Raw genomic sequence first — 15,257 nt, forward strand, 5'->3', positions numbered from 1 at the left:
GACCCAACATCATCACAGATCCCAGTCGTTCACTTTCAATTCAGGAACTGAATATGACACTACAAGAAGAGCTTGGGAACACTATATATATATATATATATGGTTCAGAATGGTCTCCTATTTTGCACAAGTGAAAATGAGTTAGTCCTCACAAATGCCACAATGAAATCTGTCCAGCAAGTTAAAGCAATATACCCTGATGCCACTGCTTGCTTCATGATAGCTCGAGATTGGAAATCCTTTTCAGTTGAGCATCTCTTCCTCTTGAACGTCTCCAAGAAAAGGTGCACCCCTGGACTAAACAGATACGGCCATAGTTGTAATATTAAAAGGTAGAAATGCCTTGTACACTAAAAGTTTTAATATTAAAAAGGTAGGAAAGGTTGGTACAGTAAAAAGGGTATTAAACACACTAAAAATGTATGAATTCGAAAACCAGAGGAGCAGAACTGTAATCATTCCCATCCCCTGTGTCTAGCACATATTGGAGGAGGACTTTCCTTTTCCTCTGGTCACGTTAAGCTACCCAGAATCCATGACCCCAGGACAACTTGGTTCATATTCTGGAGAGGAGACCACATTCATCATCTTTGAATGCATTACTCTCCTGACCTTACCCTGGTACCAAAACAGCAGATCAAATGGGCCAGTGAAGTGTCATTATCTGAAAATCAAGCACAGCGCACTTAATGAGGAGACCATGCCTAAGTGAAGCTTTGACACCAGCAAGGCAAATCCTACAATAAATAACACACCTTTGAACCAACCACAATTTCCATCCTATAGGCAAAGAAGATGTAAACACATTCTGATATTGGGCAATAAAAGACAACACAACCCAGTTTCGAAAGTCTCTATTGAATTGTGACTCCTGAGTTAAGTACTCAGTACTTAACTCAATAGACAATCATGAGGAACATAACAACTATAAGCATACCAAAAGCTGCAAACAAATGAAAACAAAGAAACTTTAAATGAAGATTTGCACTTGGCTGTCCTCTGTGTTTAGTAAGGGACAGTTGGCTTAAAAATTATGAGCTCAAGTTACTGAATGGAAGAAAGACTGATATCGCCAGAGAAAGGACATCTCACGCAATCATACAGCTTTTTTCCACCCCCTGCTATAAAAACCTTGGAAGTGAGGATTGTTTGGTTTTGTTTGCAAACAGAGGACAGATACTGGGAGGTGTAATTTCACCAGAGATAGAGGATTGGAAGCTCTAAGTGCAGAGTCTTAGCACTCGAAACCCACCGACATGTGCCAATGAAATAGCCGTAAATATACAAAAAAGCGGTGTGGAGAACTTCTGCTTTTGCACAGTAGCACCCAGACAGTGGGAATAAGGCTCTTTTAGACTGGAGCGATAGTCAATAATTAGAAATGCATGCATGAAAACTAACAGAGAAATTGTGTGGCAGGACATTCTATAAACAGTTTAGATCAACAAGGAATGTGACAACAGCTCAGTTTTATTGACAGCCACAGTTACCAACAGTCAGAGAGTTTGAGTCAATAGAACATATGTGAATTGTCACATACAATACCAGGGCCTGCTCATGGTCTCATTGAGCATAGCAGGGGCAACAACCAGGAAGGAAGATCTGGAGGTATGGTCCTCCCGGTGTCCTTCTTCAGCATAGATTTGCTTCCACATCATTATTACTAACAATAAACAAAGCCAAATCAGGAGACTGTAGTGACCTCAAATCAAGCTTTAAACCACCCTCATGAAACAGCTTAGACATATTGGAACTGGTTTGGTTAGAGTTTCGATGGTCAAAATGCAGGTGATGAATGGCACAGTGATGTGAATCATCAGCATTTACATAGCACACCAATAATTACTCTGATTCAAACAAACCACGGTTAAAAAATGCATAGACACACTGGACAGCAAGGAGAAAACTTTAGATAATAGTGATTTCAAAGCTAAGATGGGCAGGTGAAACAGATTATCACCTTCACATTTGTGCAGCTTAGGGATCCCTAATGCTACAATATGCCTTTCTCAAACAACTCGAAAAAGGTATTGCCTGACAGACCTTGTGAGGACATCTGTTACATTTGCTTTTACCACCCTGCAATTTCTGAACAAGGATGTTCTAACAGATTCAACAGGAAACAAGTGCTCAGTTTTTGCTTATATCCTCACATCCTTCTGAGTGATCAGATTTTCATGGCTGGAGATGTTCATCCCTAGCCACATTGAGAATCTTCCTCAATTACGGTGAAAGTAGACCTGCCTCTGAGGCCATGTTAAACTCCCTACCAGTGAAAGGTAATGCAATTTAAAAAAAAAAATTAGGGCAAAAGTTGACAAAATAGTAAGATAGCTCATTATGAAAAGAAAAAGTGATTGTCTGTGGAGGGGACACCCACATCATATTGCAGAAATATCTGAGATCCCTCAACCCAGAAGACCACATTGAAAGAGTTGCCTACATCCTTGCAGAGAAGGATGTAGTCATTGCGGGGCAGACCGTGTCTGTGAGAGCCCTCGACCTTATGAAGGGATGAGCACAACTCATAATGGCAGAGAGTTCAAGTGGACTATTTGAAACAATAGCATCAGCTGTGCAATGGAACCTAATGCCCGAAAATGTAAGATGATAAACATCCCAAACAAGGATATTTTATATTAATTGCAGATCTACTCGACAGCCAACAGAATGGACAAATTCTCCATACAGCTCTACCAACTCATATGCCTGTCTATTGTATTATGCACTTTCAGCATATTGTGCTTTAAAAATTGAATAACTTCCTACTTTAAGTGCAGGTAGCTGCACTCCATTTCTATTATAGCTGATAGGCGTTTTTAAGGCCTCAGATTAAATAATAATCATAGAACTATTTTGTGCTTCCTCCATGAGCTCAAGATCACTCTTGCTGCTAACCTATTTAGGGGCGAGCGCAAAGCTCTCCATCCCTCTTCTAATCTCTCTTTAGGGGGATTTTAACCACACCCATGTTACGTCATTCACTTTCGTTGGTTTGTGGGCGTGCCTTTTAAAATCCGCTTGTTTTCATTAATGAAAGGCATGCATACGTCATGCCTTTTCTGGTGTTTAGCCCTCCTCAAGAGCACTGGTAAACTACTGGAAACATACGAGGCTCCATGTTTTCCGTATGGTTTCTGGACTACTTGTTCTCTTTATTTCGCAGCGCGATCACGCTGTGTTTTACACAGAGCGATTATGCTCGTTTTTTTTTCTTCATTTAATGTGGCAAGAAAAGTCCTGTTAGGAGTTTACAACGCTAATAGCTCTAACTCGAGGTAATACGAGACCCGTTGCATTTCAAATGCTCGTTTAATGTGTGGCCACGTTCTCTTTTTTTATTCTGCTCTCTTGTCCATTCTTTGTCTTTAGTTCCCTCTTCTGTATTTGTTTCTATTGTTACAAGTCTTCCTCTATTTTTTTTCCATTCACTATTTTCTCCTTTTTGCTTGTTTTTTTATTTTCTTGTAGCCTAACTCTAAATCCTTCAGGCGAAAGCATTTCTAATACAAATAAAGTCCATTAACAGATAACACTTCACAGCCCTACGGTCCACATCATACCACACACCACTTAAGAAAAGAAAATGACTAAACTAAGTAGATGTATAAAAATGTTAGCAGGAGAGCAACCACAAATCATCATAAAACGAATCACAAACGAACAACAGGTATCATTTGTAAAGTTTAATAAAACACATAGCACTAACAAGAGGTGAGTTAGGGTACACTGACTTCTTATCATTTCACTTTCCCTACATTTTACACTTTGCTTCTTAAAGTTTAAATTTTTGTTATTGATTTTAAGTTCTATAGCAGTGGTTCCCAACCTGTGGTCCTGGGACCTGTGGGGGTCTGCAAAGCCTCCTCAGGGGATCCACGACTGCTTAGTAAATTAAATAACATTAACAGATTAGGTCCCAAGCTTTCAGTAATGACTAAGTGGGGGGTCCCCGGATTCGAATAATGATTGAGTGGGGATCTCCGGGTTCCAGTAATGATAAAGTGGGGGTGCACAGAAGTCAAAAGATTGGGAACCACTGTTCTATAGGCATCACATTTTTTTAAAGGTGTGGGGCTCTTACACCTTTACTTCAATGTAACATGCACAAAAAACACTTGTTTTTACTCTGTGGAAAGTTTGGTTGTCCGAAAGAAATAGAAAGATCGGATCTGATCCATTTGCTGGAACACAGTGACAACTTAAATCTGCAGAATGTATTTTATACAGAGTGAAATGGACATCATGGAAACAGCATAGTTTATTGGCCAACATTGGTTATTAATATTCATTAATTATTAATAATAATATTTATTGCTGATCACTGAGACCCTTTGCAATCTTGGACATTCTGTTGTAAACCAAAGCCGAAATGGTCCCAGACGTTTCACAGAATGATTGTGCAAAATGAGAAGTATTAATGCTAGTTATTACTATAATAATAATGGAATGAATAAGAAATATTCATCCACTCTTAAATGCGTTCCTATTACTTGTAATGCAGCAGTTGTATTTCACAAGCACAGACATGCTGTTCGTGCCTTTTCACTGGAAATCCGGGAGTTTTATTCATAACAGTGGCAGCAGTGTTCCAACCTGTTCTTCTTTTACCTCCTCAATGCACTAATATATATACATATATATCTATCTATATACATATCTATCTATCTATCTATCTATCTATCTATCTATCTATAGATATATATGTTGCTTTTGAAGAGGTTTCTCAAACTTGACGCAAATTTCTCTTAAATGAAACTGTTTTTTGACCATACAAATGCATCTGTTTCCTGTTAAGACATTGCACATGCTATGTTTGTTATGTTCATATTACTACACTAAGTAATGATGTCAACATTCTTTATTTAGAGTAAAATGGGGAACTCAGAAAGCCAGTACAGTCTTCAAGAATCCAAGCTGCAGGGCGGGAGCTCTGCCTCCGGTGTAAAGCAGAAGCCGTGTTCTCTGAAAATACGAAGTATCCATGCAAAAGATGAGACATCCTGCTCTTCCCATGGGTGGGGCCATGGTGCAGGCGTGGGAGGGCCTAACTACAAGTCACGATCCCTGGCCAGAAGCTGCCTCTCACAGTTTAAGAGCAACCCACCATACGGGTCAAGGCACAGTGACATTGTGGTGAGGACCCCTAAGAGCAATAATCCGACCAGGCACAGGGCCGCTATGTCTGGGAACTGCTGTCAGGGAAACAACAACACATACTTTACTGAAAATGGCTACCATTATGTCGGCATTGAAACACCTAAGAATCAAGTGGACCCCAAGGAATGCAATGGCCATATGGTGAATGGGTACAGGGTTCATGATGGTGTAATGTCAAGCCTCGATCCAGAGGACAGGAAAAGTCCAAAGGTACTCATCAAAACTCTTGGAAAGCTGGACGGTTGTTTAAGGGTCGAATTCCATAATAGTAACCAAGGCAAAGGTCCTGAAGAGGATTGCCATGGTCCGGTGCAGCTTCTGAGGTATTCTCCTGCTTTGGATTCGAGAACTCCCAACCTGCAAGATGTTAGGAGGAACTCAAGTGTGGATTACACTGCGAGCCATGGCCTGCCAGCCTGTGACTCGGGACCCCGGTCCAGCAAAGGCAGTTCCTTGAGTTCAGACTCTTCCTGGTATGACTGTCCGTGGGGCAATGCTCAGGAGGTCAGTGAGATAGACGGCTCATTCTTGACTCAAAGCACCCCAAACACGAGCATCCATGGCTGTCTATTGCCAAACGATGATAAGCAAGTCTTCAACCAGAGGTCATCTTTAACATCCCTCCGTGAACTCTACAAGGACAGCTCCTTGGAAAGTGGTCTGCCTTCTGGGAGCAGACTTTCTGGTGACTACCTAGGTGGACACACTGGCTTGGGCAACCGTGTTTCATTTGCCTCAGATATTGATGTACCCTCCCGAGTAGAGCATACAGGACCTCCACAGTACTCTTCGTACACGCTCCCTTGCAGGAAGTCGAAGCCGTTAACTGAGGACTCCTCCAAAAAAGAATCATTGAAAAGCCGGATGCGGCGCATCAGTGACTGGACAGGAAGCCTCTCCAGGAAGAAAAGAAAAATACAGGTAGGTTGTGTGCCTCTTGTGGCAATGTACAGGACTGCATTGGAATGTCTTGCTGCAAAAGGTGTTGGTTACTGATGGATCGGCTTCTTGTGTGATGATCTAGTTATTTGGAGAAACCTGTCACTCTTGCAAAGTGAAGAATCTGTCTTCACGTAAAGGGACATGTGAACCTTATGGTGGCATTTTTTCAGATTTGAATGAAGAGTGGAGATGCATGCATATCTTGAAAGGAGGGATTTTTCCGAACAGAATGCAGGATTGGGAATATTAATGTATTAATGCTTTTTATTTTGTTCTTGGATTTAGTGTGGAGTTTTTACTGGTGCCGTGTCAGTGCAGTGCAGTTTGTTTTAGAGTATGGATTTATGGATAGTTGGAATACACTTGCGCACCTGGGTGCCCATGCACAGCTACACATGGCGTCACATTCTGCAAGAGTGTGCAGAGAGTACGTTGGTTTAAGGTGTGTGGTGATCTGTTAGGGTCCTTGATAGGCACCCTTGCCCACCACTGGAAATAAATGCCCTACTACTCAGCCCACAGCTGCACCAACTGAGTATACCGTAGAAAAGCCAAAATATGATTCCTTTGCTGTTAACTCACTGGAGTTTATCAATAGTCCTGTTTCGGATGGTCTGTCTGTGTTCAGTTTGTGGTCACTGGTGGTGTGATGTTGTGTTATGTGAGCGTAGGTTGCAGTGTGTGGGGAATAAGCAGCACAGCTGTGCTGATGGTTTGACCACAGTGTCGGAACACATTTCCCGTAAGAGTGAATCCCTGCATTGCAGCCGTGTGGGAGCAACAGCTTGGGAGCAGATCAGTCTCTGCCAGTGCCAAGCGTTATGCACAACGCTGAAGCAATTTCTCCCCCCAGACAAACAATGCCCCACACACATTCTGACAAGTCGCCTTGGACTTGAATGAAAGCAAAGAGATACAAGCGGCCCTTACAACCCTACTGCTGATTCTTGTAAAAGTAAAATTACTCTCTTTTACCTTTCCACATAAAAGCACATGTATATTAGAACTGGAAATTAGGCAAAGGCAACCTTGGGTCTTCTATAAACCACAAAACCTTCCACTGAATCATGCAGGCTCTAAGTAGCACGAATATTTTAATAGATAAAACAGATGAAAACAGGCAGGTATTATATCCCTCTTAAGTTATTAGGCATGTAAGAAATGTATGGTGGATCTCCAGCCAAAGGTCTGGGGTTAAGGAGGGTGTTCCCCAAGAGAAGGTTGAACTTATGTATCTATGCTTTAAAGTTTGTAGAAAATGAATTTAAAATTGATTCTTTGTTAGGAAATTATTAGAGGTCGCCTCTGATTTTAGCACAATAAACTGGTAACTTGAACATAGGAGATGTGTTTCACAAGGTACCTAGTGTTATCTGTGATGCCACATGGAACCCCAGTTATTCAGCGTTACCCATCTACAGTGTTATGTAATGCAACCACTCCCCTCCCCCGCACCACATCTACTTTCTTCCCTTCAGACAAGCAGCACTGAGCTAGAGGAATGATGCACATCCTTGGGTCCTGTCACACACTCACCCACCCTTGAACTAGTCTCCCCTTCTTACTGAAGGGTAAAAATGTATGTAGTGTCTTGCCACCCTCACCCACACCTTCTGCATGACACTAACCCCCCAAATATTTTAGTATCTGGTGTTCTGCTCCACCCTAGACAATACCCTCTCCTCATCCACCCTAATATGTGCAAATAACCAGATATCCTGACACCAAACCTTATCGCCCTTGGCGTTAGAAGCTAGTTACCCAACCAGATATGAAAACAACATTTGCCATCCTGCTACTCTACCCTCAGAAAAAACCTCCCCTGACATCCTACCACCCTAGCACAGATATTCAGTCCATTCCCTGCCCCTTCTAAATTGAAACTGGTTTTACATTGGAGCAGAGAGAGACAGCATTCTGACAGCACTCTATGGGCCAGATGTAGCAAAGGTTTTTACCCATTCTGTGTCTATGGGAAAAAGTGTTCGTACATATGGCCCTATGAGAGCCGCTCATCAACGTGGCTACCATTTCCCTGTCAGTACAGCCCTGCAGAGATTCACAATGTACAGGAGATGTCCAGGATGGTGGCATAGGAGTGTCACTTAGGTTCCTCCTCATTCATCTGTAGTCTGGAGACCCAGAGGAGGTGGAGGATCACTGTTAGAAACAGCACGGGCATCTGGACCAAGTGCTTTGCTGCTCTGGCATCAGTGGAGTAGAAACAAATGCTAGACTTTTCACTTCTCTACCATGAAAGCAGTGAATCACAAGGTTTTAAGACCCATGTCGGAGATATTGGCTTCTGGAAGAGGAAGATACCTCCCATACAATTCATACTATAAAAAAAGAAAATCACTATTTAATAGAAAGACTACCTGTAAGAGATAAATCCCTGAGAAATGCCATGCAGAGGTGGGGGGGGGGCACTAAAAAGAATCGCAGCTTCATAAAGTCAAAGGTTTACATATTGTTTGTAAATAAAGGACAGTGACACAAAAGTAGTGATGTCAATGGGGATACCGCTTGCTGCAGTGGTCCCATGCAAAGTGGGGGATTGTGGAGTGTGTGTTACATTTGATTAAGTTTTGTAATGAGTAATCAAGAAAAGGTGACAAAAGTTCAATTATTCACCTCTTTAGCTGAAGTGGAATTTGAGCCTCAACTACCAATCACAGTCTCCCAGTGAGGAACATGATTATAGAAGGAACCAGGACTACCACCATGATCCAAAAAGAGGATCACCAGCTGTGATATTTAAAGCAAAGGACTGAAGGTGAGGTACAAGTTGTAGGACTATGGGAGACATAGAAAGCAAGATACCCTAAAATTATTAAATTTGAAGGACAACTTGAAGTCGTGGTTCATCAACAGAGTAGTTGATTCATGGCATGGCTAAAGCAGTTAAGGGCGAGGCTTTGCACTCAATAGATGTTTGAACTTCCGAGAGAAATGAAAGTCTAGAAACAAAAGAAAGATCGAAAAGAAGGGACAAATATTTTGAGTTGCACAGACCAAACCAGAAAAATAAATAGAATAGTGAATGTATCTTGAAAACGGCCATTAAAAAGACCTTTTATTTCCCAATGGTGTAAAACTTTGGAGCATTATCTCCTGTACCATGGTTGATAGCCATACCCCAGGCACAAGAACCAGAGTGGGTAGCATCAGCGTCAGAGGAGAACATTTCAGTTAAAGGAACTGATTCCAGGGAGCCTTGTTAATGAGTGCAGTAATGATGTCAAGTTTTGAACCTGAGGAGTCGAAACTGTGACCAAAAAGATGGCGAGTAGGACGGTTGACTGTGCACATTTCTGATTACATTACCAATCAATATGAATTAGGCTGTCATTCTCAAGTAGTTTCACGTTCATCTGGCCAGCCTATGCTAAAGAGCACTGAACGTGGCATAGTGAAATCCATCCTCGTGAAACATATCCAGCTCTGATGCAGAGATTTTCAGGGCCCTTGGGAAAATTATACATTACTTTGCTCTCGCAGGAAGGCTTTTTATAGCCCTTTATTTCAGTCTGCTGCCGTGGGGGCCATGGGTGAGGGAGCCATAGACATTCGGTCTCTGAGAGTCTCACCGAACAAGCACGCTGGTCCTGTGGTTGGATGGGACCAGTAGGTACAATGGGAGAGGTAAGCTGGGAACTCGTTTAAAATGTACCAACTCTTAAACAAGTATCACATAGACCCTTGCTCCTAGTAATCGCACATCATGCATGGTGACAAGCAAATAGGTAATGTGCAGTATTTGGATTGACCATACCTGGCCTAGCATTTATACTGTAGTGTTACATGAAGGGAAGGTGGCTCTAGAGCTCAATGGCTTCAGTGACTACAATGCAACAATAAATAAGGCGTCATTAAAAGTAGGACTTTCCAACACCAGAGATGCTGGAAAATGCATACGGTATTCCTCACTGTCAGAGTAGCAGACCTAGGTATGGTAATCTAGAAGAGCCCACTCAGTCTCGCGAATACATGACTACACAAGGCACCTTGTTTAAACCCAGTGCTGTTTCTGTGAGGAGGTGCTTTGTGTTAACACGTTAGCATGTAACGTCACGCATTTGCAACGTGTCCAGACGTTACGCGTTGCTCTCACGATATCACTAAACCATTTAATTGTTTTTACTGATTTAAAAGTTACTGCTTGCCATTGATACTGTGGTAAACATTGGAACATTCTTGTTGGAGAGGTCGGGGTTGAGGCGTATTGGTCAGCCAATAGCTCTAGGCTGTTTTGCTGAAGTAGCTGATCTGAAGAAACCTGATTATCATTAACTATGGGGCAGTATTTGATCAGCCAACGGGAGAGATCAAAGAGTAAGATGAGACAACTTGTAGTTAATGTGAAGGAGTGAGTCTTATCTTTCAGAATGATGCCATCCCCAGGGTAGCAATCCACAATACAGGACTGATGTGTCAGGGAGCCACTGTGGCAATATTTCTGGAATTCACCCATCTGTAGTAATGATTGAAGGATCGGCATGGCAGACTGCCCTTCATTGTCATTAGGCGTGTTATGAACACAGATATAGATTTATCAGTCTAGCCCAATGGGTGTTATTCTACATCTGGGAAATGAGAGATGGCAATTGCTAGCCACAGAAGGCATTACGTTTAAATGGCAATTGGATATTGGCCAAGGAAGAAGGTAAGTTTGAAAGTTGTATGTATGATATACAGTGTAGCTCCAAAAAAATAAGAGAGAAACCCCTAAAACCAATAAAGGGACGGGGTTAATTTATAATACACAAACACAAAATTCCCTTTATAGATGTTTTAATATCAAGCCCAGAGAAGTTTTGCTGGCACACTGCTATTGTTTCTCAGTTATGAATGTAGTGGGTATGTTCTAACACGGCTAGAACATAACCACTATATCATAATTGAGAAGCAATAGGGGTGTGCCAGCTATACTTCTCAGGGTTTGATATTAGGACATCTATAAAGGGAATTTTGTGTTTGTGTATGATGTACAGTATTGCCCACATGGAATGTGGGAAAAGGTAGAAGAACTAAAAATCGTTCACGATGCACTAATAGCTCACGTGATGCAGTGGCTCTGGCTTCAATTACATCACAGAATCTCTGGTTCTGGAGCCTCTGCAGTAATCCATTATCCGTTCCTAGACATAGGCCCAGGGTCTAAGGAACATCAACTCCATGAGCTCCATGCATGGCTGCTGCCTTTGTTTCCACTCAACCTAGCTGCACAGTGGATGGAGTGCTGACAAAGAAAATAACTCAAATTGAACTCAAGTAAGGTAAAACAACTCTAAAATCATCATCATTGATTAAAAGCTGTGCTGACAGTTTTATTTTGAAAGGCAAGGAGAGAGAGGATGGAGAATGGAGTTTCCCTGATGGGCGCCTAGTCTGACTCTTAAGCGGCTGCAGTGGACACGGCCCTATCATCGAAGGGGACAGCTGTAGACTTGAGCAAGCCTAATAGGAACTGACTTGCGGAACGCAAAGAGCTTTGATGGACATGAACCGGCGATCTGGCATCCAAGAGTGGTGGAGATGAATATTAAACTACACTAAGAACCACTACCCAAAACTTGAGTGATACTCTTTTCTGAACCGGCAGCCAATTGAGTCTTTTAAGAGTGGGATAATGTACTCACAACGTGGGGACTAGTGACACGCCTACCTCTGGCACCTTGTACTAGGTTTTATGATTTTGCCTGGCAGACTGAGATAGACAGCATTTTCACTGACTGCACTAAGGCCATGACTATAGCAATATGATGTTCCATGGCAGTAGGTTCCTTGTACATGCATAGCTCCCCATCAAGGCCTTCCTTTCTAGGAGCTAAAGCTTGTGTCATTTAGGAATCTTGGGTGACATAATCCTGTTCTTCTTTCCCCACATGCGTCTCGGAATCCACGCTAGCCTGCCCAGTGCTTAGCATCCTGTGAGGAGACTAACCTAACCTATAGATCACTGCCGCACCGCAGCTCGCCTATTACAGCAGGATTTCCTTTTTACGTCAGATCTTCTGTGCAAACATATTTTTTTTTGTAAAGGCAAGGTGCCATCGGCACCTACAACCTACTCACCTGCAAACGTCTAGCCACTCAAATGCGCTCATCCTTTTAATTCGCCCTGCCTGTCCCATATGCACGGAGTATCTATCAAGAAACCATAAGCAAGCCTACAGCTCAGCTCGCTGGGAAACGTAATCACAAAAATAAACCGTAAAGTATTTGCCATCTATCGTACTTATTAAACTCGGCATATTTCTCTTCTCAGTCCAGCATAGAATTCGATTCCTTAATCTGTCCCTGCCTCATCGTTTAGCGAAACTTCAGCTGCCTTTTAGAAAGCGGACGTGTGGTTTGTTAATTAGTTGGCTACATAACCCTAGGTCAGGACAAACCTCCTCTGCAGTTTTATTTCCTCAAGAAGAATTTACTTTGATTGCATACCTGAAAGTGAAACATGGGAGTGGAAAACAAAACGTGTTCAGTATTCGAGGAAGTGGGGAGAGAAAGGGAAATGAAAATAAAAGAAGCCGGGACAATCCGTCTCTCAGGTGAGAGGCGTGGTCTGAAGGCCCAAATGTGTGTTTTGAATTCAGCACTTTGATGCATGGACCATGCGGCATGTGGCAAGGGTGTCAGGGGATTGGAGCTATGTGACCTTTGCCACAGCAGAGGCACATGACCTATCATCAAAGGGGGCGAGGGGTCAAAGGGCATGTGCATTGTAGTTTTATAAGTTAGCAAAGACCGAGAACCTTCTTCAAAGACAATCAAATCTATTAAGTGTTTACCCTGAGACATCATCCAAGACTGGTTTCATTACGACTTGATGGAAGATATTTTATTATACTATTGCCAGACAGTGGAAATTGTGTCTTCTGTTTCATGTTGGTATCACAATGAGAAGTTATTTCTCCCCTATTGAACGTGTTTTCCATGCCACATTGAAATGTTTTTTTCTTGCACATTTGCTTTATCAATTGGGAACATAAGCAGCAACGATTTATTCAGTACATTTAAAAAAAACAACAATTGTGTGCCAGATGACTCTACACTTAGTCGATGTTTACTCAGTCAACTTTCAGCGAGTTTTCATTCTTTGGCACAAGGAAGTGCCCCAAAAAAGGAAAGGTGCTACCGAGCAAACAGCTGATTTTATTTTCATTCAACCCTTTTCTGACAAGTTCATTTTTTATCAGAAAAAAGTAGATTTTGTATACAAATAAACACAAAACAACATAACAGCACATTTTTTGCGCAGTCGGAGTCTCTATCGCTCTGTTTTAGATCGAAGCATACCAGACAGCACAACTGCCTGGTTTGCTAATGTTGGAGAGATTTAGAAAGCTTCCTAAAGAATGAATTCCACCCATTGCTTGCCATTTGCTTTGTGGCATGTAGATCGCATTTACTTGGTTTCTATTTTCTAGCTTTATTTGTTTAAGGCTGTCCAGCTTGAGTTTGTCCATTTCGTGGCCCATGCCCTACTTATTTACAATATCCTTTGACGTACCAGACAGCACATCTCTCTGGTTTGCTGAGCACATTTTGGGGACATTCATAAAGCTTCTTTGGGAATGCATTCCACCTGTTGCTTACCATTGGCTTTGCGGCTTGTAACTCACGTTTACTTGGTTTCTATTTGCTGGCTTTATTTGCTTTAAGCTGTCCAGCTTGAGTTTGTCCATTTCGTGGCCCATACCCTATTCACTTACAATATCCTTTGACGTATTTGCTTAGCACATTTTGGGGACATTCAGAAAGCTTCTTTGGGAATGCATTCCACCTGTTGCTTACCATTGGCATTGCAGATTTTAACTCACGTTTGCTTGGTTTCTATTTGCTGGCTTGATTTACTTTAGGCTGTCCAGCTTGAGTTTCTCCCTTCTGTGGCCAATACACTATTTATAGTGTCCTCCCACCAGTGTTCGATTTCTGTAAACAGGCCTTTAAATCTTGTTCTTGTCACATTTTCTGTGCATTCAAAGACAGATGTCAAATGCCAGGCTTTGTCTTCAGAGGGAGCTTGGTGTTTATCTTTTTTCTCTGACTTCAGAGTAAGAGGATTTATGTGACAATCATGCTGGCTACTAGGAGCGTGCTGGAGGAAGGCTGTAGGATGCTATTCTTTTATAGCATTTTTCCTAGCACACAATAACATTAAAATGTCTGTAAATTAACTCTGCAGATATTTAAGAGTATATCAGAATTAGGAAATCACAAATGAAGCACATTTTCTGGTAACTCTAAAGTATGGCGGAAACAAATATTTTAATATGGTCAGGAGAAATCAATATGCTTGGTCATGACATTTCCTCTCATTATTGTTTGATTGCAGTAAAACTGTATGTCTGTGCAAATGCAATGGTTATTTCAATTGAAAATGTGTTGTCTGTAATGGCAATGCACTATCACAGCATGCATACTTAACTTTACTCCACTCCAGTGTACTCTGCACCACTCCACACCAATGCACTCTAACTCTACTCTGCATCTCTCCACCGTATCCCACTCCATTCTATCCCTCTCCACTCTGAAGCACTCCACTCCAGTCTGCACCACTCTACTCTATGCCAATGCACTTTATGGCACTCTACTATATTCTTCTCCACTGCACATTACGCCACTCCAGTCAAGGCCACTCTACTCTGCCCTGCACCTCTCCAATCTATGACACTCCACTCTGGAGCACTGCAGTCTGTGCCACTGACTTTACGCCAATGCACTCTACCCTCCACCATTCCATTCTACACCTGTGAACTCTGTGCTAATCCACTGTCTGCTACTCTAACCTACTCTGCACCACTGCACTCTATGCCACTCTACTTTATGCCACTGCCCTCTATGCCATAGCACTCTACCCTCCACCACTCAACTCTACTGTGCACCACAGCACTCTACACTACTTCACTGTACGGAAACAATCCACTATGCCACACTGCACTCTACACCCCTTACTGTATGCCATTCTAATCTACTTTGCACTCCTCCACTCTACGCTATACAACCCCAGTCTACATTGCACCATTCCACTCTACTCTGCACCACTCTTCACTATGCCACTGCTTTCTACCCCACTTTAACCACTGCACTCTACACTACTGTACTCTACACCACTTTACTGAAAACAAGTGCACTCTACATCGCTGCTC

General features: G+C 42.2%; 1 protein-coding gene across 3 annotated transcripts in view; it reads left to right on the forward strand.

Annotated features, from left to right (window-relative positions):
• Positions 1-15,257, forward strand: part of TIAM2 (TIAM Rac1 associated GEF 2) — a 315,407-nt gene that overhangs the window by 36,917 nt on the left and 263,233 nt on the right. For all 3 annotated transcript variants that reach the window (XM_069234637.1, XM_069234638.1, XM_069234639.1), the window contains exon 3: positions 4,870-6,081. In XM_069234637.1, coding sequence (XP_069090738.1) covers positions 4,876-6,081 — 1,206 coding nt within the window. In that variant the 5' untranslated portion in view covers positions 4,870-4,875. The remainder of the gene's footprint in view (positions 1-4,869; positions 6,082-15,257) is intronic.

Source organism: Pleurodeles waltl, chromosome 5 (genome assembly GCF_031143425.1).
Source record: "Pleurodeles waltl isolate 20211129_DDA chromosome 5, aPleWal1.hap1.20221129, whole genome shotgun sequence".
Taxonomy (NCBI): domain Eukaryota; kingdom Metazoa; phylum Chordata; class Amphibia; order Caudata; family Salamandridae; genus Pleurodeles; species Pleurodeles waltl.